We start from the raw sequence: 19,159 nt of genomic DNA on the forward strand, positions 1-19,159 counted from the left end.
AAAGGTTGGACCGATGACCTCGGAGCTCTCCTCCAACCTCACCCATTGTGTGACTCTGTTGTTGGGTGATGGTGTTGGGAAAAGGTTGGACGGGATCATCTTGGAGGTCTCTTCAGAACCCCAGAATGTTTATGTTGGTAGTTGGGTGATGTTGGCCACAGGTCAGCCCGATGACCTTGGAGCTCTCCTCCAACCTCACCCGTTGTGTGATTCTGCACTTGGGTGATGGTGCTGGCCAAAGGTTGGATGACTTTGGAGGCCTCCTCAGAACCCCAGAACGTTTATGTTGGTAGTTGGGTGATGTTGTTGGCCAAAGGTCAGCCCGATGACCTCACCAACCTCACCCATTGTGTGATTCTCCCCTCAGCTTCGTCATCGACGGTGCCACGGCACTGTGGTGCGCGGCGGGCGCGGGGCACTTTGAGGTGGTGAAACTTCTGGTGAGCCACGGGGCCAACGTCAACCACACCACGGTGACCAACTCCACCCCCCTGCGTGCCGCCTGCTTCGACGGCCGCTTGGACATCGTCAAGTACCTGGTGGAGAACAACGCCAACATCAGCATCGCCAACAAGTACGACAACACCTGCCTGATGATTGCTGCCTACAAGGGCCACACCGAGGTGGTCAGGTGTGTAATAAATGGTTGTAATTTATGTGCATAGAATGGAATAGAATCACTGAATGGGCTGGGTTGGAAGGGACCTCAGAGATCACCAAGTCCAACCCTTGATCCACTCCCCCCGTGGTTCCCAGCCCATGGCACTCAGTGCCACATCCAGGCTCTTTGGAAAGATCTCCAGACACGGAGAATCCACTACTTCCCTGGGCATTCCAGTGTCTGATCACCCTCTCTGCAAAGAATCCTTTCCTAATATCCATCCTAAACCTCCCCTGGCAGAGCTGAAGCTCTGCCAGGGGAGGTTTAGGTTGGATATTAGGAAAAAATTCTTTAGTCCGTGCCCTCTTATCCCACTGATACCTCCCCGACCCCCCCCTGGCTCCAACCTCCTTTCAGGGAGTTGGAGAGAGTGATGAGGTCTCCCCTGAGCCTCCTCTTCTCCAGCCTCAACACCCCCAGCTCCCTCAGCCCTTCCTCACAGGAATTCTGCTGGATCCCTTCACAGCCTCCTTGCTCTTCTCTGGACCTGCTCCAGCACCTCAAGCTCCTTCCTGAGGGGCTGAGGGGCCCAGAACTGGACACAGGACTCAAGCTGTGGCCTCCCCAGGGCTGAGCACAGGGGCAGAATCCCTTCCCTGGACCTGCTGGCCACGCTGTTCCTGATCCAGCCCAGGATGCCATTGGCCTTCTTGGCCACCTGGGCACACTGCTGCCTCCTCTTCAGCTTCCTGGCAATCCAGACTCCCAGGTCCCTTTCTGCCACTCTGTGCCCAGCCTGGAGCTCCCCATGGGGTTGTTGTGTTGAACCTCATCCCCTTGGGATCAGCCCAACTCTCCAGTCTGTCCAGGTCCCTCTGCAAAAAATAAAAACACTAAATAAGCACTTGCATTCCACAGCATGGCTCCACGCCAGCGAGCAGGCCCCTTTACCCATTGAAAGTTTGAGAATAGGTTGAGAATAGGTTATATTAACATAACATGTTAATGAATTTGTATTTCTAAGCAGTGAAATTCAGAGCTAAACTGAGAAAGAAGTGAATATGGGGCTAGGCAAAGCAGTTGAGATGTGATTTCCCACTGTTTCGGTGTGAACAAAAGAAGGCCCTAACTTCTGTCTTGAAGATGATTAGGAATTTAAGTCTTGTTCTTAAAACAAGGCACTGCCAGGGCCAACTAGGCACCAAAAAAATGTGAATATCTGCAAAAGGAGAACAGAAAGATGTCACAGCCAACAGACAAGGGGAGAATTATGGCTAGGGTCTGATATCACCCTGTAACAGTGTAATGAAGTCAGCAAAATCAAGAAAGGTAAAAATGTTCAAGGTTGAGGAAGACTTCTTACTTCATCAAAGACCCCCAGAAGGTCCCAGAAGGTCCTCCTCAAAAGAGGACTCTACCCAGACTCCACCTATCATGAATATTATAATGCCATGATGTAACACCTATGAATATAGGATATAAATATGAATATAGGAGATATATATATGAATATAGGATATATATATATAGGGATTATCATAGAATCATAGAATTGGCTGGGTTGGAAGGGACCTCAGAGATCATTATAGAGTGGGTAAACCCACCTCCTTTTGAATATTCATGGGATTGTAATCAATCAAAGAGAATCCCAGAGTTTTAGACTGGTGTGATTGGAGCAGAGACTCCCCCCGGGCCCAGCACTCTTCTGCTGGTTGCAGTTTCAATTTTATTTAATTAAATCAAACCCATTAACAGCACATTTGAGTCTCAGTCATTTTTCACAGGTACCTCCTGGAGCAGCACGCAGACCCCAACGCCAAGGCCCACTGCGGGGCCACTGCCCTCCATTTTGCAGCTGAGGCCGGGCACCTGGAGATCGTCAGGGAGCTGGTGAGGTGGAAGGCAGCCATGATGGTCAACGGCCACGGGATGACTCCTTTGAAGGTGGCTGCTGAGAGCTGCAAGGCTGAGGTGGTGGAGCTGCTCCTGGCTCACGCCGACTGCGACCGGAGGAGTCGGATCGAAGCTCTGGAACTCCTGGGGGCTTCGTTTGCCAACGATAGGGAGAATTATGATATAGTGAAAACTTATCATTATTTATACCTGGCCATGCTGGAGAGGTACAGAGACAGCCAGAGTGTTGTTGAGAAAGAGGTTTTGCCTCAGATTGAAGCTTATGGGAACAGGAGGGAGTGCAGGACTCCTCAGGAATTGGAGGCCATCAGGCAGGACAGGGATGCCCTGCACATGGAAGGCCTCATCGTGAGGGAAAGGATCCTGGGCTCTGACAACATTGATGTTTCTCACCCCATCATCTACAGGGGGGCTGTGTATGCAGATAACATGGAGTTTGAGCAGTGTATCAAGCTGTGGCTCCACGCCCTGCACCTCAGGCAGAAAGGCAACAGGAACACTCACAAGGACCTCCTGAGGTTTGCCCAAGTCTTCTCGCAGATGATCCACCTCAACGAGCCCGTGAAGGCCAAGGACATCGAGAGTGTTCTGAGGTGCAGCGTCCTGGAGATCGAGCAAGGCATGTCCAGGATCAAAACCACCCAGGACACGGACATCCACACGGCCATGGACAACTACGAGTGCAACATTTTTACCTTCCTCTACTTGGTCTGCATCTCCACCAAGACTCAGTGCAGCGAGGAGGATCAGTCGCGCATCAACAAGCAGATTTACACCCTGATCCACCTCGACCCCAGGACCAGGGATGGCTCCAGCTTGCTCCATCACGCTGTCAATTCCAGCACCCCCGTGGATGACTTCCACACCAACGATGTCTGCAGCTTTCCCAACGCCCTGGTCACCAAACTCCTCCTGGATTGCGGCGCCGACGTCAACGCCGTGGACAACGAAGGGAACAGCCCCCTCCACATCATCGTCCAGTACCACAGACCCATCAGTGACTTCTTGACCTTGCATTCCATCATCATTAGCCTGGTGGAGGCTGGTGCTCACACAGACATGACAAATAAGCAGAAGAAAACCCCTCTGGATAAAAGTACGACGGGGGTCTCTGAAATACTCCTCAAAACTCAAATGAAGCTGAGTCTCAAGTGCCTGGCTGCCCGAGCAGTGCGGATCTATAACATCAGCTACCAAAACCAGATCCCCAGAACTCTGGAAGAATTTGTCAAGTTTCACTAGGGCTCTGTGAAGTCTTTTTCTGGTGGTGCTATCCCGGGATGACATCAACACAGAGTTGGTTTTTTTTCTCCAGTCCTTTGGTTTTGGATTCCTCTGGATTCGGGCTGCAGCCTCAGATCTCGGGGTGGGAGGGGGAAAAAAAAGCCACATTGTTTTCCTGTAGTCAAACCCTGATGTTTGAGATTTTCTTTTTTTGTTTGTTTGGGTTTTTTTTTTTTTGGCCATTTCTTTTGTTTGAAAGAATCACTTTGTTCTCTCTCTCTCTTTTTTTTTTTTTCCATAAAGAAAATGAAAAGATTCCCCATGTTACTTGTGCAGAATGTTTTGGTTCCAACACACGTAACAATTTGCAGCCTTTAGGTAGGTGATTTCCAAAGGCACCTCCAGAAGCCTCTGTCACCATCTTACTCAGGCAGTAGCTGTGTAAATTTAAAACTTCTTGGAGCAAGGTGGGAAAAAAAACAACTGGAAATTATGTATTGGTTGAGTCTCAACATACAGAGCAGTCTGTGTGTTGCCACAGTCCATTGCTCTCATACCTCACCATCTTTTTATCCCTTTCAGTTCATGCTGAAGATGTTTTTAAAATTGTCTTTTATTGTTTTTTTTTCTTTTAATTGAGTTTGGAAAGCAGTTAGCAGCAGCTACAGACACACAGAATGCTCTGTTAGGAAATACAGGTTTCAATCCAGCCCTGGTATCTTCATCTGGTAAGAGCTGAAATCCCAAGCTCTCCATTTACACTGCTACAGTAAAGAGTGAACAGTTTTGGAAAAAAAAAACCTTGCACATTGACCTCAACAAACCAGAGTCATGGTTTCTTTTGGTGAAGCTCATCTATAAAGATCATGCACAGATACCTAGAAAATTGGTAGGGTATTTGTGTCTCTGTGTGTCCCAACATTTCAAAACGTTTTCAACTTGGGTTTGTTGTGTTTTTTTGGGTTTTTTCTCGTTGTTTCAATAATCACCATGCACCTTTTTGGACTCAGAAAAGTCTCTAAATCTGCACTCTTGGATTCCTAATGCTGTATCTTCCTGGTGGAGTAGTCTGTCACCAAAGAGAGTCTTCCTCTGGAGCAGGATCCTGCTTGAACCTGGCTTTTCCAACAAGTGTGGAGTCTGTGCCTCCCTGAATTGGACTTGAGGATTCATTTTTTTTTTTTCCCTTCTTCATGATTTTTACTCCTCTCATTATGAAAATCTCTATGAAAACTGATTTTTAAAAAATTAATCCTATTGTAAGCTCTTTTACAAGAAGCAACTGATTGTATAATAACTCTTGTTGCTTGGGGAAGTGCTTCTCCTTGGTAGAAGTTGCAGGTACTCCAGCAGTAAAATGTCACTTGTTTTGACAGGCTACTGGAAACTCTGGATTTTAAATGCAGCTTTTTAACTCTCAGATGATGAAAAGAATGTTCTGTAGGGGTTTTTTTGGTTGTTTTGTTGTTTTTTGTTTTTTTTTTTTTTAAACAATCTGGATAGAACCTTAAGGTGAGATTTGGGCACACGTTTCTATTTGTATTACAAATAAATAAACCTTGAATGTGGAATTAGTTTGGAAATCTTTATTTATTATTTTGCTTCAAGGATGAGCAGATTAGTGCTGCTTACATTTATCCAGTGCCCTGTCTGGCTGTTGTGTTTCCTTCAAGGGAAATGCTTTATAGAATCACAGAATCATAGAATGGGCTGGGTTGGAAGGGACCTCAGAGATCACCAAGTCCAACCCTTGATCCACTCCCCCCGTGGTTCCCAGCCCATGGCACTCAGTGCCACATCCAGGCTCTTTGGAAAGAGCTCCAGACACGGAGAATCCACTCCTTCCCTGGGCAGCCCATTCCAATGCCTGATCCACCTGGTCTGCAACAACTGCCTGATGGCAGGTACATATATAACCACATTGTATATATATAGAATCATAGAATGGGCTGGGTTGGAAGGGACCTCAGAGATCATCAAGTCCAACCCTTTTACCACCGTTGTGGTTGCTAGACCATGGCACTCAGTGCCACATCCAGGCTCTTCTTAAATATCTCCAGACACAGAGAATCCACTCCTTCCCTGGGCAGCCCATTCCAATGCCTGATCACCCTCTCCAGAAAGAAATTCTTTCTCATCTCCAACCTAAACCTCCCCTGGCACAACTTGAGACCCTGCCCTCTTGTCTTGCTGAGAGTTGCCTGGGAAAAGAGCCCAACCCCCCCCTGGCTCCAACCTCCTTTCAGGGAGTTGGAGAGAGTGATGAGGTCTCCCCTGAGCCTCCTCTTCTCCAGCCTCAACACCCCCAGCTCCCTCAGCCTCTCCTCATAGGGTCTGTGCTCGAGTCCCTTCACCAGCCTGGTTGCTTCCTTTGGACCTGCTCCAGGACCTCGATATCCTTCCTGAACTATATATGTATATGTATGTGTGTATATATGTATGTATATAGACATCTACAGGTGTATATGTGTCTATATCTCTGTATACACATATGTATGTGTGTGTATATATATATAGCTACATAGGCAGTATGTATGTGTGTCAGTGTGTATATATGTGCATAGATATACACACACAGACATAACGTACACACAATATATAGATGTATTTGTATATTTTTATATATTTTTATATATATTTGTATATTTATATATATACAGTATATAGATGTGTGTATATTTATGTGTATATATATATACACTATATATATGCATGTCTGTATATATATATTTTTTAATAAACACGTATAGAACCACACCGTATATATCTATATATATATGTGTGTGTATATAGACATCTACAGGTATATATGTGTATACATCTGTGTATACACACATGGATGTATATATATATAGCTACACAGACAGTATATATTTGTCTGTGTGTATATATATTTATATATATATATATCATCACCCACACATGTACATACACACACAGAGATAAACACACAATATATAGCTGTCTGTGTAGCTGTATATTTATATGTATACAGTATATAGATGTGTGTGTATATATACACTATCATAGAATCATAGAATCATAGAATCATAGAATCCCAGGGGTTGGAAGGGACCTCGAAAGATCATCTAGTCCAACCCCCCCTGCCAGAGCAGGGCCACCTAGAGTACCTCGCATGGGAACGTGTCTTGAATGTCTCCAGTGAAGGAGACTCCACGACCCCCCTGGGCAGCCTGTTCCAGGGCTCTGTCACCCTTACAGGAAAAAAATTCCCTCGAATATTCAACTTGAACCTCCTGTGCTCCAATTTACACCCATTACCCCTTGTCCTATCACTGGTCACCACTGAGAAGAGCCTAACTCCATCTCCCTGACACTCACCCCTTACATATTTGAAAACATTGATGAGGTCACCCCTCAGTCTCCTTTTCTCCAGACTAAAGAGACCCAGCTCCCTCAGCCTTTCCTCAGAAGGGAGATGTTCCACTCCCTTCATCATCTTAGTAGCTCTGCGCTGGACTCTTTCAAGCACTTCCCTGTCCTTCTTGAACTGAGGGGCCCAGAACTGGACACAATACTCCAGGTGCGGCCTCACCAATGCAGAATAGAGGGGGAGGAGAACCTCTCTTGACCTACTAACCACCCCCTTTCTAATGCACCCCAGGATGCCATTGGCCTTCTTGGCCACAAGGGCACATTGCTGGCTCATGGTCATCCTCTTGTCTACCAGGACTATCTATATGCATGTCTCTGTGGTTGTGTATTTTTATATAAATATATATACAAACAGTATAGATTGTGTATATTGGTGTGTGTACATAGATACACACACTATATATGCATGTTTGTATATATATATATATTTATTTATATATATACATATATAACCACCCTGTGTGTGTATATATATATGTATATGTATGTGTGTATGTATATATATATATATATATTTCTTTGTGTATATATGTGTGTATATACATACATATATATGTATATATCACATCCGAAGCCTTCTTCTTCCTAGGCTTCTTCTGAGCATTCTTCCACTCAGGCCTAGCCCCTACTCCAGAACTAGGAGGACAGTGACCCCCTACAGGCACCCAACCTCTAAACCCCATAGACGTACCCCTACTAAACACAACCATTCCATTAGCTTCTGGCCTCACTGTAACATGAGCTCACCACAGCATCACAGGACACCAAAACCAAGCGACCCAAGCTCTAACAGTCCTCCTAGGATTATACTTCACAGCACTACAAGCAATAGAATACCACGAAGCCCCATTTTCAATTGCCGACGGCGTATACGGCTCCACATCGGCAACCTCGCCTGTCCTGGTTTGGGCCAGGATAAAGGTGATTTTCTGTCTTGTGCTTTTGCTTTTAGCTCAGTCTCTTGTAAGTAGTTGCACTTGCTGAAATGAACAGCAAGTTTCTCAGACAGTGTGTGCTTCTAGGACTGATAACACTTGATGTTTATAGTTACTGCTAGAGACTGGTGTGCAGAGCCAAGGACACTGCTCAGCTCTGAGGAAAACATTTTACCGTCCAGGAGGATAAAGAGGTCCCACCTGAGCCCTCCTTTGGGGAGGAACAGACAAGATAGATGCCAGAATTGACCAAACAGAGGGTTCCATCCCATATACGTCACACTCAGTATAAATTTGAGGCATCACGAGGGCCGAGCCAGATCTTTTCCGGATTTCCAGATTTCCAGACTTCTGGATTTCCTGATTTTCCTTCCTCCCTTCCTTCACCCGGCATCCTGGAAGGATCCTGTCCGTTCGTCTGCCTGTGGTCCTGATCCGTGCCAGCCCATATCTGTGTGTTCCTGCCTCCAGCTCCCAACTGCTGCCGACTCCAGGAGTCCAGCCTGGACTTTCCCAGGGCTGCCCTGCAGCCTTGGTGGTGACGTGAGAGTTATTGGGGGGAAGGGGGAGGAATGTGGTTTCCATTTTCCTGTATATTTGTATATATTTAGTAATTTTTCCTATTTATCATTACTGTTCATTAAAGCTGTGTAGTTTAGTTTCCAACCCATCAGTCTCTCTCCCTTATTCTCTCTCCTTTCTTTATCAAGGAGGAGAGAGAGATTAATAGAGAGCGTCTGTTATTCGGTTTAATTGCCGGGCCAGGGTTAAACCCTGACAGCGACTGATGTGAAGGCCAGGGTGGTGTCTGCGGTGTAGTGTCTGGCTAGTAAGAGGCCTGTTAGGATTTGTGTTATTTGTGTTATTAAGTTATTATTCCTCAGAGCTGAGCAGTGTCCTTGGCTCTGCACACCAGTCTCTAGCAGTAACTATAAACATCAAGTGTTATCAGTCCTAGAAGCACACACTGTCTGAGAAACTTGCTGTTAATTTCAGCAAGTGCAACTACTTACAAGAGACTGAGCTAAAAGCAAAAGTACAAGACAGAAAATCACCTTTATCCTGGCCCAAACCAGGACAGTCGCTCACACCTGCTGAAACGTGCAATACGGATGAGTAATCCCAAACCTTCACGCAAATGGTGCTTCATTCTTCTTCATCTGTATCTACCTACACATTGGACGAGGATTCTACTACGGCTCCTACCTATACAAAGAAACCTGAAACACAGGGGTAATCCTCCTACTCACCCTAATAGCAACAGCTTTCGTAGGCTATGTCCTACCATGAGGACAAATATCATTCTGAGGAGCTACAGTAATTACCAACCTATTCTCAGCCATCCCCTATATCGGAGAAACCCTGGTAGAATGAGCATGAGGCGGATTCTCTGTAGATAACCCAACACTAACTCGATTCTTTGCCCTTCACTTCCTCCTTCCCTTCATAATCGCTCATCCACCTAACCTTCCTCCATGAAACAGGCTCCAACAATCCCCTAGGCATTCCATCAGACTGCGACAAAATCCCATTCCGCCCCTATTTCTCCACAAAAGACATCTTAGGCTTCCTATTAATAATCACCCCCCTACTGACTCCAGCCATATTCTCCCCAAACCTTCTAGGAGACCCAGAAAACTTCACCCCAGCCAACCCATCAGTTACACCCCCACACATTAAGCCAGAGTGATACTTTTTATTCCCATACGCCGTTCTCCGATCAATCCCAAACCAACTAGGAGGTGTCCTAGCCTTAGCTGCTTCCCTCCTAGTCCTATTTTAGCTCCTTTCCCCCACAAATCAAACCAACGCACCGGTGTTGTTCAATATCTTCATCAACGACTTGGATGAGGGTATAGAATGTACCCTCAGCAAGTCTGCTGATGACACTAAGCTGGGAGGAGTGGCTGACACACCAGAGGGCTGTGCTGCCATTCAGAGAGACTTGGACAGGCTGGAGAGTTGGGCAGGGAGAAACATGATGAAATTCAACAAGGGGAAGTGTAGAGTTTTGCATTTGGGGAAGAACAACACGATGGCCCAGTATAGGTTGGGGGCTGACCTGCTGGAGAGCAGTGGAGGTGAAAGAGACCTGGGGGTCCTGGTTGACAAGAAGATGACCATGAGCCAGCAATGTGCCCTTGTGGCCAAGAAGGCCAATGGCATCCTGGGGTGCATTAGAAAGGGTGTGGTTAGTAGGTCAAGAGAGGTTCTCCTCCCCCTCTATTCTGCACTGGTGAGGCCGCACCTGGAGTATTGTGTCCAGTTCTGGGCCCCTCAGTTCAAGAAGGACAGGGAAGTGCTTGAAAGAGTCCAGCGCAGAGCTACTAAGATGATGAAGGGAGTGGAACATCTCCCTTATGAGGAAAGGCTGAGGGAGCTGGGTCTCTTTAGTTTGGAGAAAAGGAGACTGAGGGGTGACCTCATCAATGTGTTCAAATATGTAAGGGGTGAGTGTCAGGGAGATGGAGTTAGGCTCTTCTCAGAGGTGACCAGTGATAGGACAAGGGGTAATGGGTGTAAATTGGAGCACAGGAGGTTCAAGTTGAATATTCGAGGGAATTTTTTTCCTGTAAGGGTGACAGAGCCCTGGAACAGGCTGCCCAGGGGGGTCGTGGAGTCTCCTTCACTGGAGACATTCAAGACACGTTCCTATGCGAGGTGCTCTAGGTGGCCCTGCTCTGGCAGGGGGGGTTGGACTAGATGATCTTTCGAGGTCCCTTCCAACCCCTGGGATTCTAGGATTCTGTAGCAAGACGAATCCTTCTTCAGTGATCGGTGCCTCAATGCCTGAGTAGGTGCAGCACCATAGACTTGAGAGTTGTGCTCTCAGTCTATCACTCACGTAGTGGAACTCGCAAGATCAGACCGTGGCTCAATGAGCTACCAGCCTCTCTTGTGACTAGCCCAAGAGTGAGCTGCTTGGTGGGTGTGAGCCTCACCTTTTATTGGCCCCCTGGTCTTGCACATGCTCAATAGGGCCTGCTCTAATTGGGCACAGGTGGACTTGATACTGCTCAGACCCACTTCTCGGTAATCAGAGGCAGCTGGTTGCTTTGTTCCACTGCAGGATTCTAGGATTCTAGGATTCTGTAGCAGGATGAATCCTTCTTCAGGGATCGGTGCCTCAAGGTCTGAGTAGGTGTAGCAGTATAGACTTGAGAGTTGTGCTCTCAGTCTATCACTCACGTAGCGGAACTCGCAAGATCAGACCGTGGCTCGATGAGCTACCAGCCTCTCTTGTGACTAGCCCAAGAGTCAGCTGCTCGGTGGGTGTGAGCCTCACCTTTTATTGGCCCCCTGGTCTTGCACATGCTCAATAGGGCCTGCTCTAATTGGGCACAGGTGGACTTGATACCGCTCACACCCACTTCTCGGTAATCAGAGGCAGCTGGTTGCTTTGTTCCAATACAGGATTCTAGGATTCTAGGATTCCAGGATTCTAGGATTCTAGGATTCTAGGATTCTAGGATTCTAGGATTCCAGGATTCCAGGATTCCAGGATTCTAGGATTCTATGAACGCACGATACATTCCGACCCTTTTTCTTTCCCAGCACTACAAGGCTGCAGCCCCTCTGCCTCAGGGGAAAAAAACTGGGTGGTTTTTGGGTGATTACCCCCCCAAAATTGGGTGATGTTGTATAATGTTATGAAGAAATTAGTCTTTGTATAATGCTATTAATAAAAATATGAATTAATAAAACGCCATTAATAAAAATAGTAATTAAATTGTTAAGTCGTAAATAAAATGTTAAATATTAAATAAAAATAGAAATAGAGATATTTAATATATAAATATATTCAATAAAATAAATATTAATAAATATGATAAAGAAATATTAATAAAAACTATCAATAAAATTAATATTTCTATCCTTTTTGTATATTATTAATAAAGTATTCTTTGTATAATACTATTAATAAAATATTAATAAATAAAACACTATTAATAAAATATTAATTAAAATAATAAATATTAATGAAAAATATAAATATAGATATTTTATATATAAAATATATTAATGAAAATAAAATATTAATTAAAATATCAATAAATTAATATTTATTTCCTTTTTATTATTGTATATAATATCATTGTATAATATTATTAAGATATTATTCTTTGTATAATACTATTAATAAAAATATGAATAAATAAAAATACCATTAATAAAAATATTAATTAAAATATTAAGTCTTAAATAAAATTCTTAAATATTAAATAAAAATATAGATATTATAAAATACATGAAATAAAAATAAAATATTGATCAAAATCTCAATAAAATCAATATTTATTTCCTTTTCTGTATAATATTATTAAGAAATTATTCTTTGTATAGTAGTATTCATAAAAATAATAAATGAAATCCCATGAATAAAAATAGTAATTAAAATAATTACTTAAAATTAAATATAAATAAAAGAAAAATATATTTTTATAATTATTATAATTATAATGATACATAATATATAATTACATATATATTATATAATATATAATGTATAATATATAATATATAGTATATATTATATAGTATATAATATATAATATACATAATTAATATATTATAATTATATTTATTTATATAATAATAATAATAATAATAATAATAATAATAATAATAATAATAATAATAGTAATAAATATGAAATAAAAATAATTAAAATCCCCTAATCAATCAATAAATGAATAAATAATGAATAATAAATGAAAAATAAATGAGTAAATAAATAAACCCAGAAGAAACCAACCCCAATTCCAGCGAGTGGGATCCACACACATTTTTATTTTTAAATACTGTGCTTTTAATCCTTCAAACCCCCCCGAACAGAATCCAACAAACTCCAGTACACAGCTGCTTTTTTTTTTTTTTTTTTAATAATCCATAAAATTAATTCTCAGCATAAATAATTCTGACAGGCAAAAAAAACCACCAAAAAAATGAATTTTTTTTAATATTTTTAATTATTTTAATTTAATTCTCAGCCACCTCCAGGCTCTGGCTGGACAAAACCTCTTGAAAACTGCTCAGTTTTTAGGAAAACCTCCCAAAAATTGTTGTGTTTTTTTTTTTTTTAATTTTTTGGGTGTTATTTTTCTACAAAAAAACCCTCATTTTCTCCTCCTTTTTGCTTGCAAAAATCAAGAAAAAATACATATTTACAGCTGGAGATTCGCAGTAAGGTGCTTGGATTTCTGATTTTAGTTTTAGTTGTCTTTCTTTCTTTCCTTTTTTACCCTCAGTGCATTAAAAAGGTGGCAAATAATTAAAAGAAAATGAAAAAAAAATAAGATTTTTCTTGGGTTTGGATTCAGAACCTCGCCCAGCCAAGCCTGGGGGGCTGCTCCAGCTCAGCCTTCCTCAGAGTTATTGCATTTGATTTTATTTTTTACAGATATTATAAAATTTACAGAGTTTTTGGGTTGCCCCAAGGTTTTGGTTTTGGGTGTCCCTGCACCTCTGCCCCCTCCTCCCACCTCCTCCTGGAAACCCCGGGTGCTTTGGGGGCTGCTTTGATTTGTTTTTTTTTTTTTAATTCTGATTTTTAGTCATTTTTTAAATTCTGATTTTTCTTCTTTTTTTTAATTCTGATTTTTTTTCTTTTTTTTAAATTCTGATTTTTATTCATTCTGATTTTAATTCTGATTTTTATTCTTTTTTTATTCTGATTTTTATTCATTTTATTAAATTGATATTTATTCATTTTTAATTCTGATTTTTAGTCAAATTTGTAAATTCTGATTTTCATTTTTTGAATTCTGATTTTTAATTCTTTTCTTTTTAATTCTGATTTTTAGTCATTCTGATTTTAATTCTGATTTTTATTCATTTTTTTCATTCTGATTTTTATTCATTTTTAAAAATTCTTTTTACTCGAATTTTTTAAATTCTGAATTTTATTCTTTTTTAATTCTGATTTTTATTCATTCTGATTTTAATTCTGATTTTTATTCATTTTTTAATTCTGATTTTTAGTCAAATTTTAAATTCTGATTTTCAGTTTTTGAATTCTGATTTTTTTTTCATTCTGATTTTTATTCATTTTATTAAATTGATTTTTATTCATTTTTTAATTCTGATTTTTATTTTTGAAAATTCTTTTTACTCGTTTTTGAAATTCTGATTTTTATTCTTTTTTAATTCTGATTTTTATTCATTTTTTAAATTCTGATTTCTATTCATGTTATTAAATTGATTTTTATTCATTTTTAAATTTCACTCATTTCTTCATTCTGATTTTTATTCATTTTTTGAAGGATTTTTCTCCTTTTTTTAAATTCTGATTTCTACTCAAATTGTTGGAATTCTGATTTCATTGATTTTTTTTTCATCCTTAATTTATTCATTTACTTAATTCCGATTTTGATTCATTTTTCTTTTCCTTCTGATTTTTATTCAATTTTTTCAGTCTGATTTTGATTCATTTTTAAATTCTGATTTTGATCCATTTTATTAAATTGATTTTGATTCATTTTTTAATTCTGATTTTTATCCATTTTTAAATTCTTAATTTATTCCTTTTTTTCATTCTGATTTTTATCATTTGAAATTCTAATTTCATTCCTTTTTTAATTCTTAATTTTTATTCTTTTTTAATCCTGATTTTTATCCAATTTTTTCATTTTTCTTCATTTTTTCATTCTGATTTTTCTTCAATTTTTTTTAATTCTCATTTTTATTCATTTATTTTTTTTTTTTACCTTTTTTGCTGACTTTACACCCAGGGTTTCCTCTCCTCCTCTTTCTCAGCCCCCAAACCCCCCCCCCCCCTTGAGCATCCAGGGGAGCCCCAAACCCAGCGAGGGGCAGGGAGGGGATTTAGGGAGATCCCCCCAACCCCAAAGAGAACAAAGAAATCACTCCTGGGGATCCCCTGCCCTCTCTGCTGCTCTCCTCTGGCTCCCACTCTGGAAAAATCCAAGCTGGAGGGATTAAAAAGAAAAAAAAAAAAATTAAAAAATAAAATAAAATAAAATAAATAAATAAAAAAAATAAAATAAAAAAATAAAAAAATTAAAATGAAAATAAAAATTAAAATGAAAATAAAAATTAAAATGAAAATAAAAATTAAAATGAAAATAAAAATAAAAATTAAAAATAAAAATAAAAATTAAATTAAAATTAAAATTAAAATTAAAATTAAAATTAAAATTAAAATTAAAATTAAAATTAAAATAAAAATAAAAATAAAAATAAAAATAAAAATAAAAATTAAATAATTTATAAAAGAAGACTAAAAGGTGATAATGAGAAAATAATTGATAAAATAAAAGATAAATACTGAAAGTATTCCCCCCAAGTCCTGGGGTGTCTTTGGGGTTCCTCACCTTCCAGAGCAGCAGGACCAGCAGGGCCAGGAGCAGGAGCCCTCCCAAGGTGCTTCCCAGGATGATCCAGGTGGGAATCTGCCATTCCTCAGCCTTGGAGATCTCCAGGGTTACCTGGGGGGGGGGGGCAGCAGCAGAAGGCAGGGACAGGGGGGGTGCAACCAGTGACCCCTCTTTTAGGGGATGCTGCACCCCAACACCCACCCCAAACACACCCTAAACCCACCCCACACCCATCCATCACCTCCCTGCTCAGCTTCCCCTGGATGTCAGCTCCAAGTTGCTCAGGGCTCTGCAGACCTGTGCCCACCCCCATCTGCAGGGCTTGGTTGGGGTTTTTTTGGGGTTTTTTGGGGGTTTTTTTGGGGTATTTTAGCCCCTCCTGGGATCCCATCAAGCCCCTGCAGCATTCCCTAAGTTCCTGGCTCACCCATCCATCACCTCCCTGCTCAGCTTTTCCCTTGCTGTCTGCTCCAAGTTGCTCAGGGCTCTGCAGACCTGTGCCCACCCCCATCTGCAGGGCTTTTTTTGGGTTTTTTGGGGGTTTTTTGGGGTTTTTTTTTGGGGTTTTTGGGGGTTTTTTTAGCCCCTGGGGTGTTTTTTTGGGGGGTGTGAGTTCCTGGCTCACCCATCCCTCCCATCCATCACCTCCTTGCTCAGCTTTTCCCTTGCTGTCTGCTCCAAGTTGCTCAGAGCTCTGCAGACCTGTGCCCCCCCCTGCAGGGCTCGTTTGGGGTTTTTGGGTTTTTTTTTGGGGTATTTTAGCCCCTGCTTGGATCCCAGCAAGCCCCTGCAGCATTCCTGAACTTCCTGGCTCACCCATCCCTCCCATCCATCACCTCCTTGCTCAGCTTTTCCCTTGCTGTCTGCTCCAAGTTGCTCAGGGCTCTGCAGACCTGTGCCCACCCCCACCTCCAGGGCTTGTTTGGGGTTTTTGGGGTTTTTTTGGGGTTTTTTTTGGGGTTTTTTAGCCCCTGCAGCATTCCCTAAGTTCCTGGCTCACCCATCCATCACCTCCTTCCTCAGCTTTTCCCCAGATGTCAGCTCCAAGTTGCTCAGAGCTCTGCAGACCTGTGCCCACCCCCATCTCCAGGGCTCTTTTGGGGTTTTTTGGGGGTTTTTGGGGGGGTTTTTTAGCCCCTGGGGTGTTTTTTTTTGGGGGGTGAGTTCCTGGCTCACCCATCCCTCCCATCCATCACCTCCTTGCTCAGCTTCCCCTGGATGTCTGCTCCAAGTTGCTCAGGGCTCTGCAGACCTGTGCCCACCCCCATCTCCAGGGCTCGTTTGGGGCTTTTTTGGGGTTTTTTTTTTGGGGTATTTTAGCCCCTGCTTGGATCCCAGCAAGCCCCTGCAGCATTCCTGAACTTCCTGGCTCACTCATCCCTCCCATCCATCACCTCCTTGCTCAGCTTTCCCTGGATGTCAGCTCCAAGTTGCTCAGGGCTCTGCAGACCTGTGCCCACCCCCCCTGCAGGGCTTGGTTGGGATTTTTTGGGGGGTTTTTTGGGTTTTTTGGGGGTTTTTAGCCCCTGGGGTGTTTTTTTGGGGGGAGTGAGTGCCTGGCTCACCCATCCCTCCCATCCATCACCTCCCTGCTCAGCTTTCCCTGGATGTCAGCTCCAAGTTGCTCAGAGATCTGCAGACCTGTGCCCACCCCCACCTATAGGACTCGTTTGGGGTTTTTTTGGGGTATTTTAGCCCCTGCAGCATTCCTGAACTTCCTGGCTCACCCATCCCTCCCATCCATCACCTCCTTCCTCAGCTTCCCCTGGATGTCAGCTCCAAGTTGCTCAGGGCTCTGCAGACCTGTGCCCACCCCCACCTGCAGGGCTTGGTTGGGGTTTTTGGGGTTTTTTTGGGGTTTTTTAGCCCCTGCAGCATTCCTGAACTTCCTGGCTCACCCATCCCTCCCATCCATCACCTCCCTGCTCAGCTTTCCCTGGATGTCAGCTCCAAGTTGCTCAGGGCTCTGCAGACCTGTGCCCACCCCCCCTGCAGGGCTTGATTGGGGTTTTTTGGGGTTTTTTTTGGGGGTTTTTAGCCCCTGGGGTGTTTTTTTTGGGGGGAGTGAGTGCCTGGCTCACCCATCCCTCCCATCCATCACCTCCCTGCTCAGCTTTCCCTGGATGTCAGCTCCAAGTTGCTCAGAGATCTGCAGACCTGTGCCCACCCCCACCTCCAGGGCTCTTTTGGGGTTTTTGGGTTTTTTAGGGGTTTTTTAGCCCCTGCAGCATTCCCAAAGTTCCTGGTTGACCCATCCCTCCCATCCATCACCTCCTTGCTCAGCTTTCCCTGGATGTCAGCTCCAAGTAGCTCAGGGCTCTGCAGACCTCTGCCCACCCCCATCTGCAGGGCTTGGTTGGGGTTTTTGGGTTTTTTTTTGGGTTTTTTAGCCCCTGCAGCATTCCCAAAGTTCCTGGCTCCAGGTGTGACCTCACCTGCCTGCTGGGATCCTCCTCACGGAAGATGAAGGGGCTCCCGAAGCGGCGCTGGAGAGAGGCAGTGGTGGTGATCTTCAGTGCCTTGAACTTCAGCTGCCCCCCAGAAAAAAAAAAACAAACCCCAAAATGCAGGATGTGAGCAATGAGAGAGGACCCAGCACCCTAACTGGGTGCCCCATCCCCCTCCCGTGGCTTTGCTTCCCCAGATGTTTGCCCCCCATGGGTTTGCTGCATCCCTGGAGGGGAGGAGGATGCTGCTGAAATGGGGAGTGTGGCTCAATCACCCCAAAAAAAAAAAAAAAGGGCACTTCAGGGATGAATTTGGGATTTAATGAGGTGCTGGGTGCACACGCTGGGAGAATAAATAGGATTTGGAAACAAAAGTCACCCAGCACAGGCCTGGGAAGGAAGGGGATTGCAGGAGAGGCCAAAAAAACCCCCAAATATTGAGTTTTTGAGGTTGGGGGCTCCTTTGGGGGATTTTGAGGGAAAGGAGAAGGGAACCCCCCCATGTTCTGATGGTGTAGGTGTTGTTTTGGGGGATGACTCCTGAGTGCCTTACTGCTTTCAGAGACTCCATCCAGAGGTTGCCACCCAGCTGCAGGTTCAGCTCCTCGTTGGGGCCCAGTTTCACGTCACAGTCGATGGCCACCACGTCCGAGTTGCTGTGGTTCTGCAAGGGGAGAGGTTTCATGGACTGGGTTGGGCTGGAAAGAACCTAAAAGGTCATTTATGGACCCTTGCAAGCCAACCCCCTCACTGGGTGGGTCTGGGGAGTGGAATCATCCATGCTGATGGGATCTTAGAATCATGGAATGGGCTGGGTTGGAAGGGACCTCAGAGATCACCAAGTCCAACCCTTGATCCACTCCCCCCGTGGTTCCCAGCCCATGGCACTCAGTGCCACATCCAGGCTCTTTGGAAAGATCTCCAGACACGGAGAATCCACTACTTCCCTGGGCATTCCAGTGTCTGATCACCCTCTCTGCAAAGAATCCTTTCCTAATATCCAACCTAAACCTCCCCTGGCAGAGCTTCAGCTCTGCCAGGGGAGGTTTAGGTTGGATATTAGGAAAAAATTCTTTAGTCCGTGCCCTCTTATCCCACTGATACCTCCCCGACCCCCCCCTGGCTCCAACCTCCTTTCAGGGAGTTGCAGAGAGTGATGAGGTCTCCCCTGAGCCTCCTCTTCTCCAGCCTCAACACCCCCAGCTCCCTCAGCCCTTCCTCACAGCAATTCTGCTGGATCCCTTCACAGCCTCCTTGCTCTTCTCTGGACCTGCTCCAGCACCTCAATCTCCTTCCTGAGGGGCT

The 19,159-nt window shown here is 43.5% G+C and overlaps 2 protein-coding genes across 2 annotated transcripts in view; one reads left to right on the forward strand and one right to left on the reverse strand.

Moving 5' to 3' along the window:
- Nucleotides 1-362: 362 nt before the first annotated feature.
- FEM1B (fem-1 homolog B) lies at nucleotides 363-5,322 on the forward strand (the record flags this gene model as incomplete). Its single annotated transcript, XM_030468693.1, has 2 exons — nucleotides 363-631; nucleotides 2,386-5,322. Coding segments are annotated over 2 exons (1,641 nt in total), but the record flags the coding sequence as incomplete, so codon positions are not given.
- Nucleotides 5,323-14,922: 9,600 nt separating this feature from the next.
- Nucleotides 14,923-19,159, reverse strand: part of ITGA11 (integrin subunit alpha 11) — a 36,606-nt gene continuing 32,369 nt past the window's right edge. Inside the window, exons 25-28 of the mRNA XM_030468692.1 lie at nucleotides 18,408-18,518; nucleotides 17,843-17,938; nucleotides 15,405-15,518; nucleotides 14,923-14,999 (exon numbers count right to left, since the gene is read on the reverse strand). Of these exons, the coding sequence (XP_030324552.1) occupies nucleotides 14,934-14,999; nucleotides 15,405-15,518; nucleotides 17,843-17,938; nucleotides 18,408-18,518 (387 nt within the window). The 3' untranslated portion in view covers nucleotides 14,923-14,933. The remainder of the gene's footprint in view (nucleotides 15,000-15,404; nucleotides 15,519-17,842; nucleotides 17,939-18,407; nucleotides 18,519-19,159) is intronic.

Source organism: Calypte anna, unplaced genomic scaffold (assembly GCF_003957555.1).
Source record: "Calypte anna isolate BGI_N300 unplaced genomic scaffold, bCalAnn1_v1.p scaffold_22_arrow_ctg1, whole genome shotgun sequence".
NCBI classification, from domain to species: Eukaryota; Metazoa; Chordata; class Aves; order Apodiformes; family Trochilidae; genus Calypte; species Calypte anna.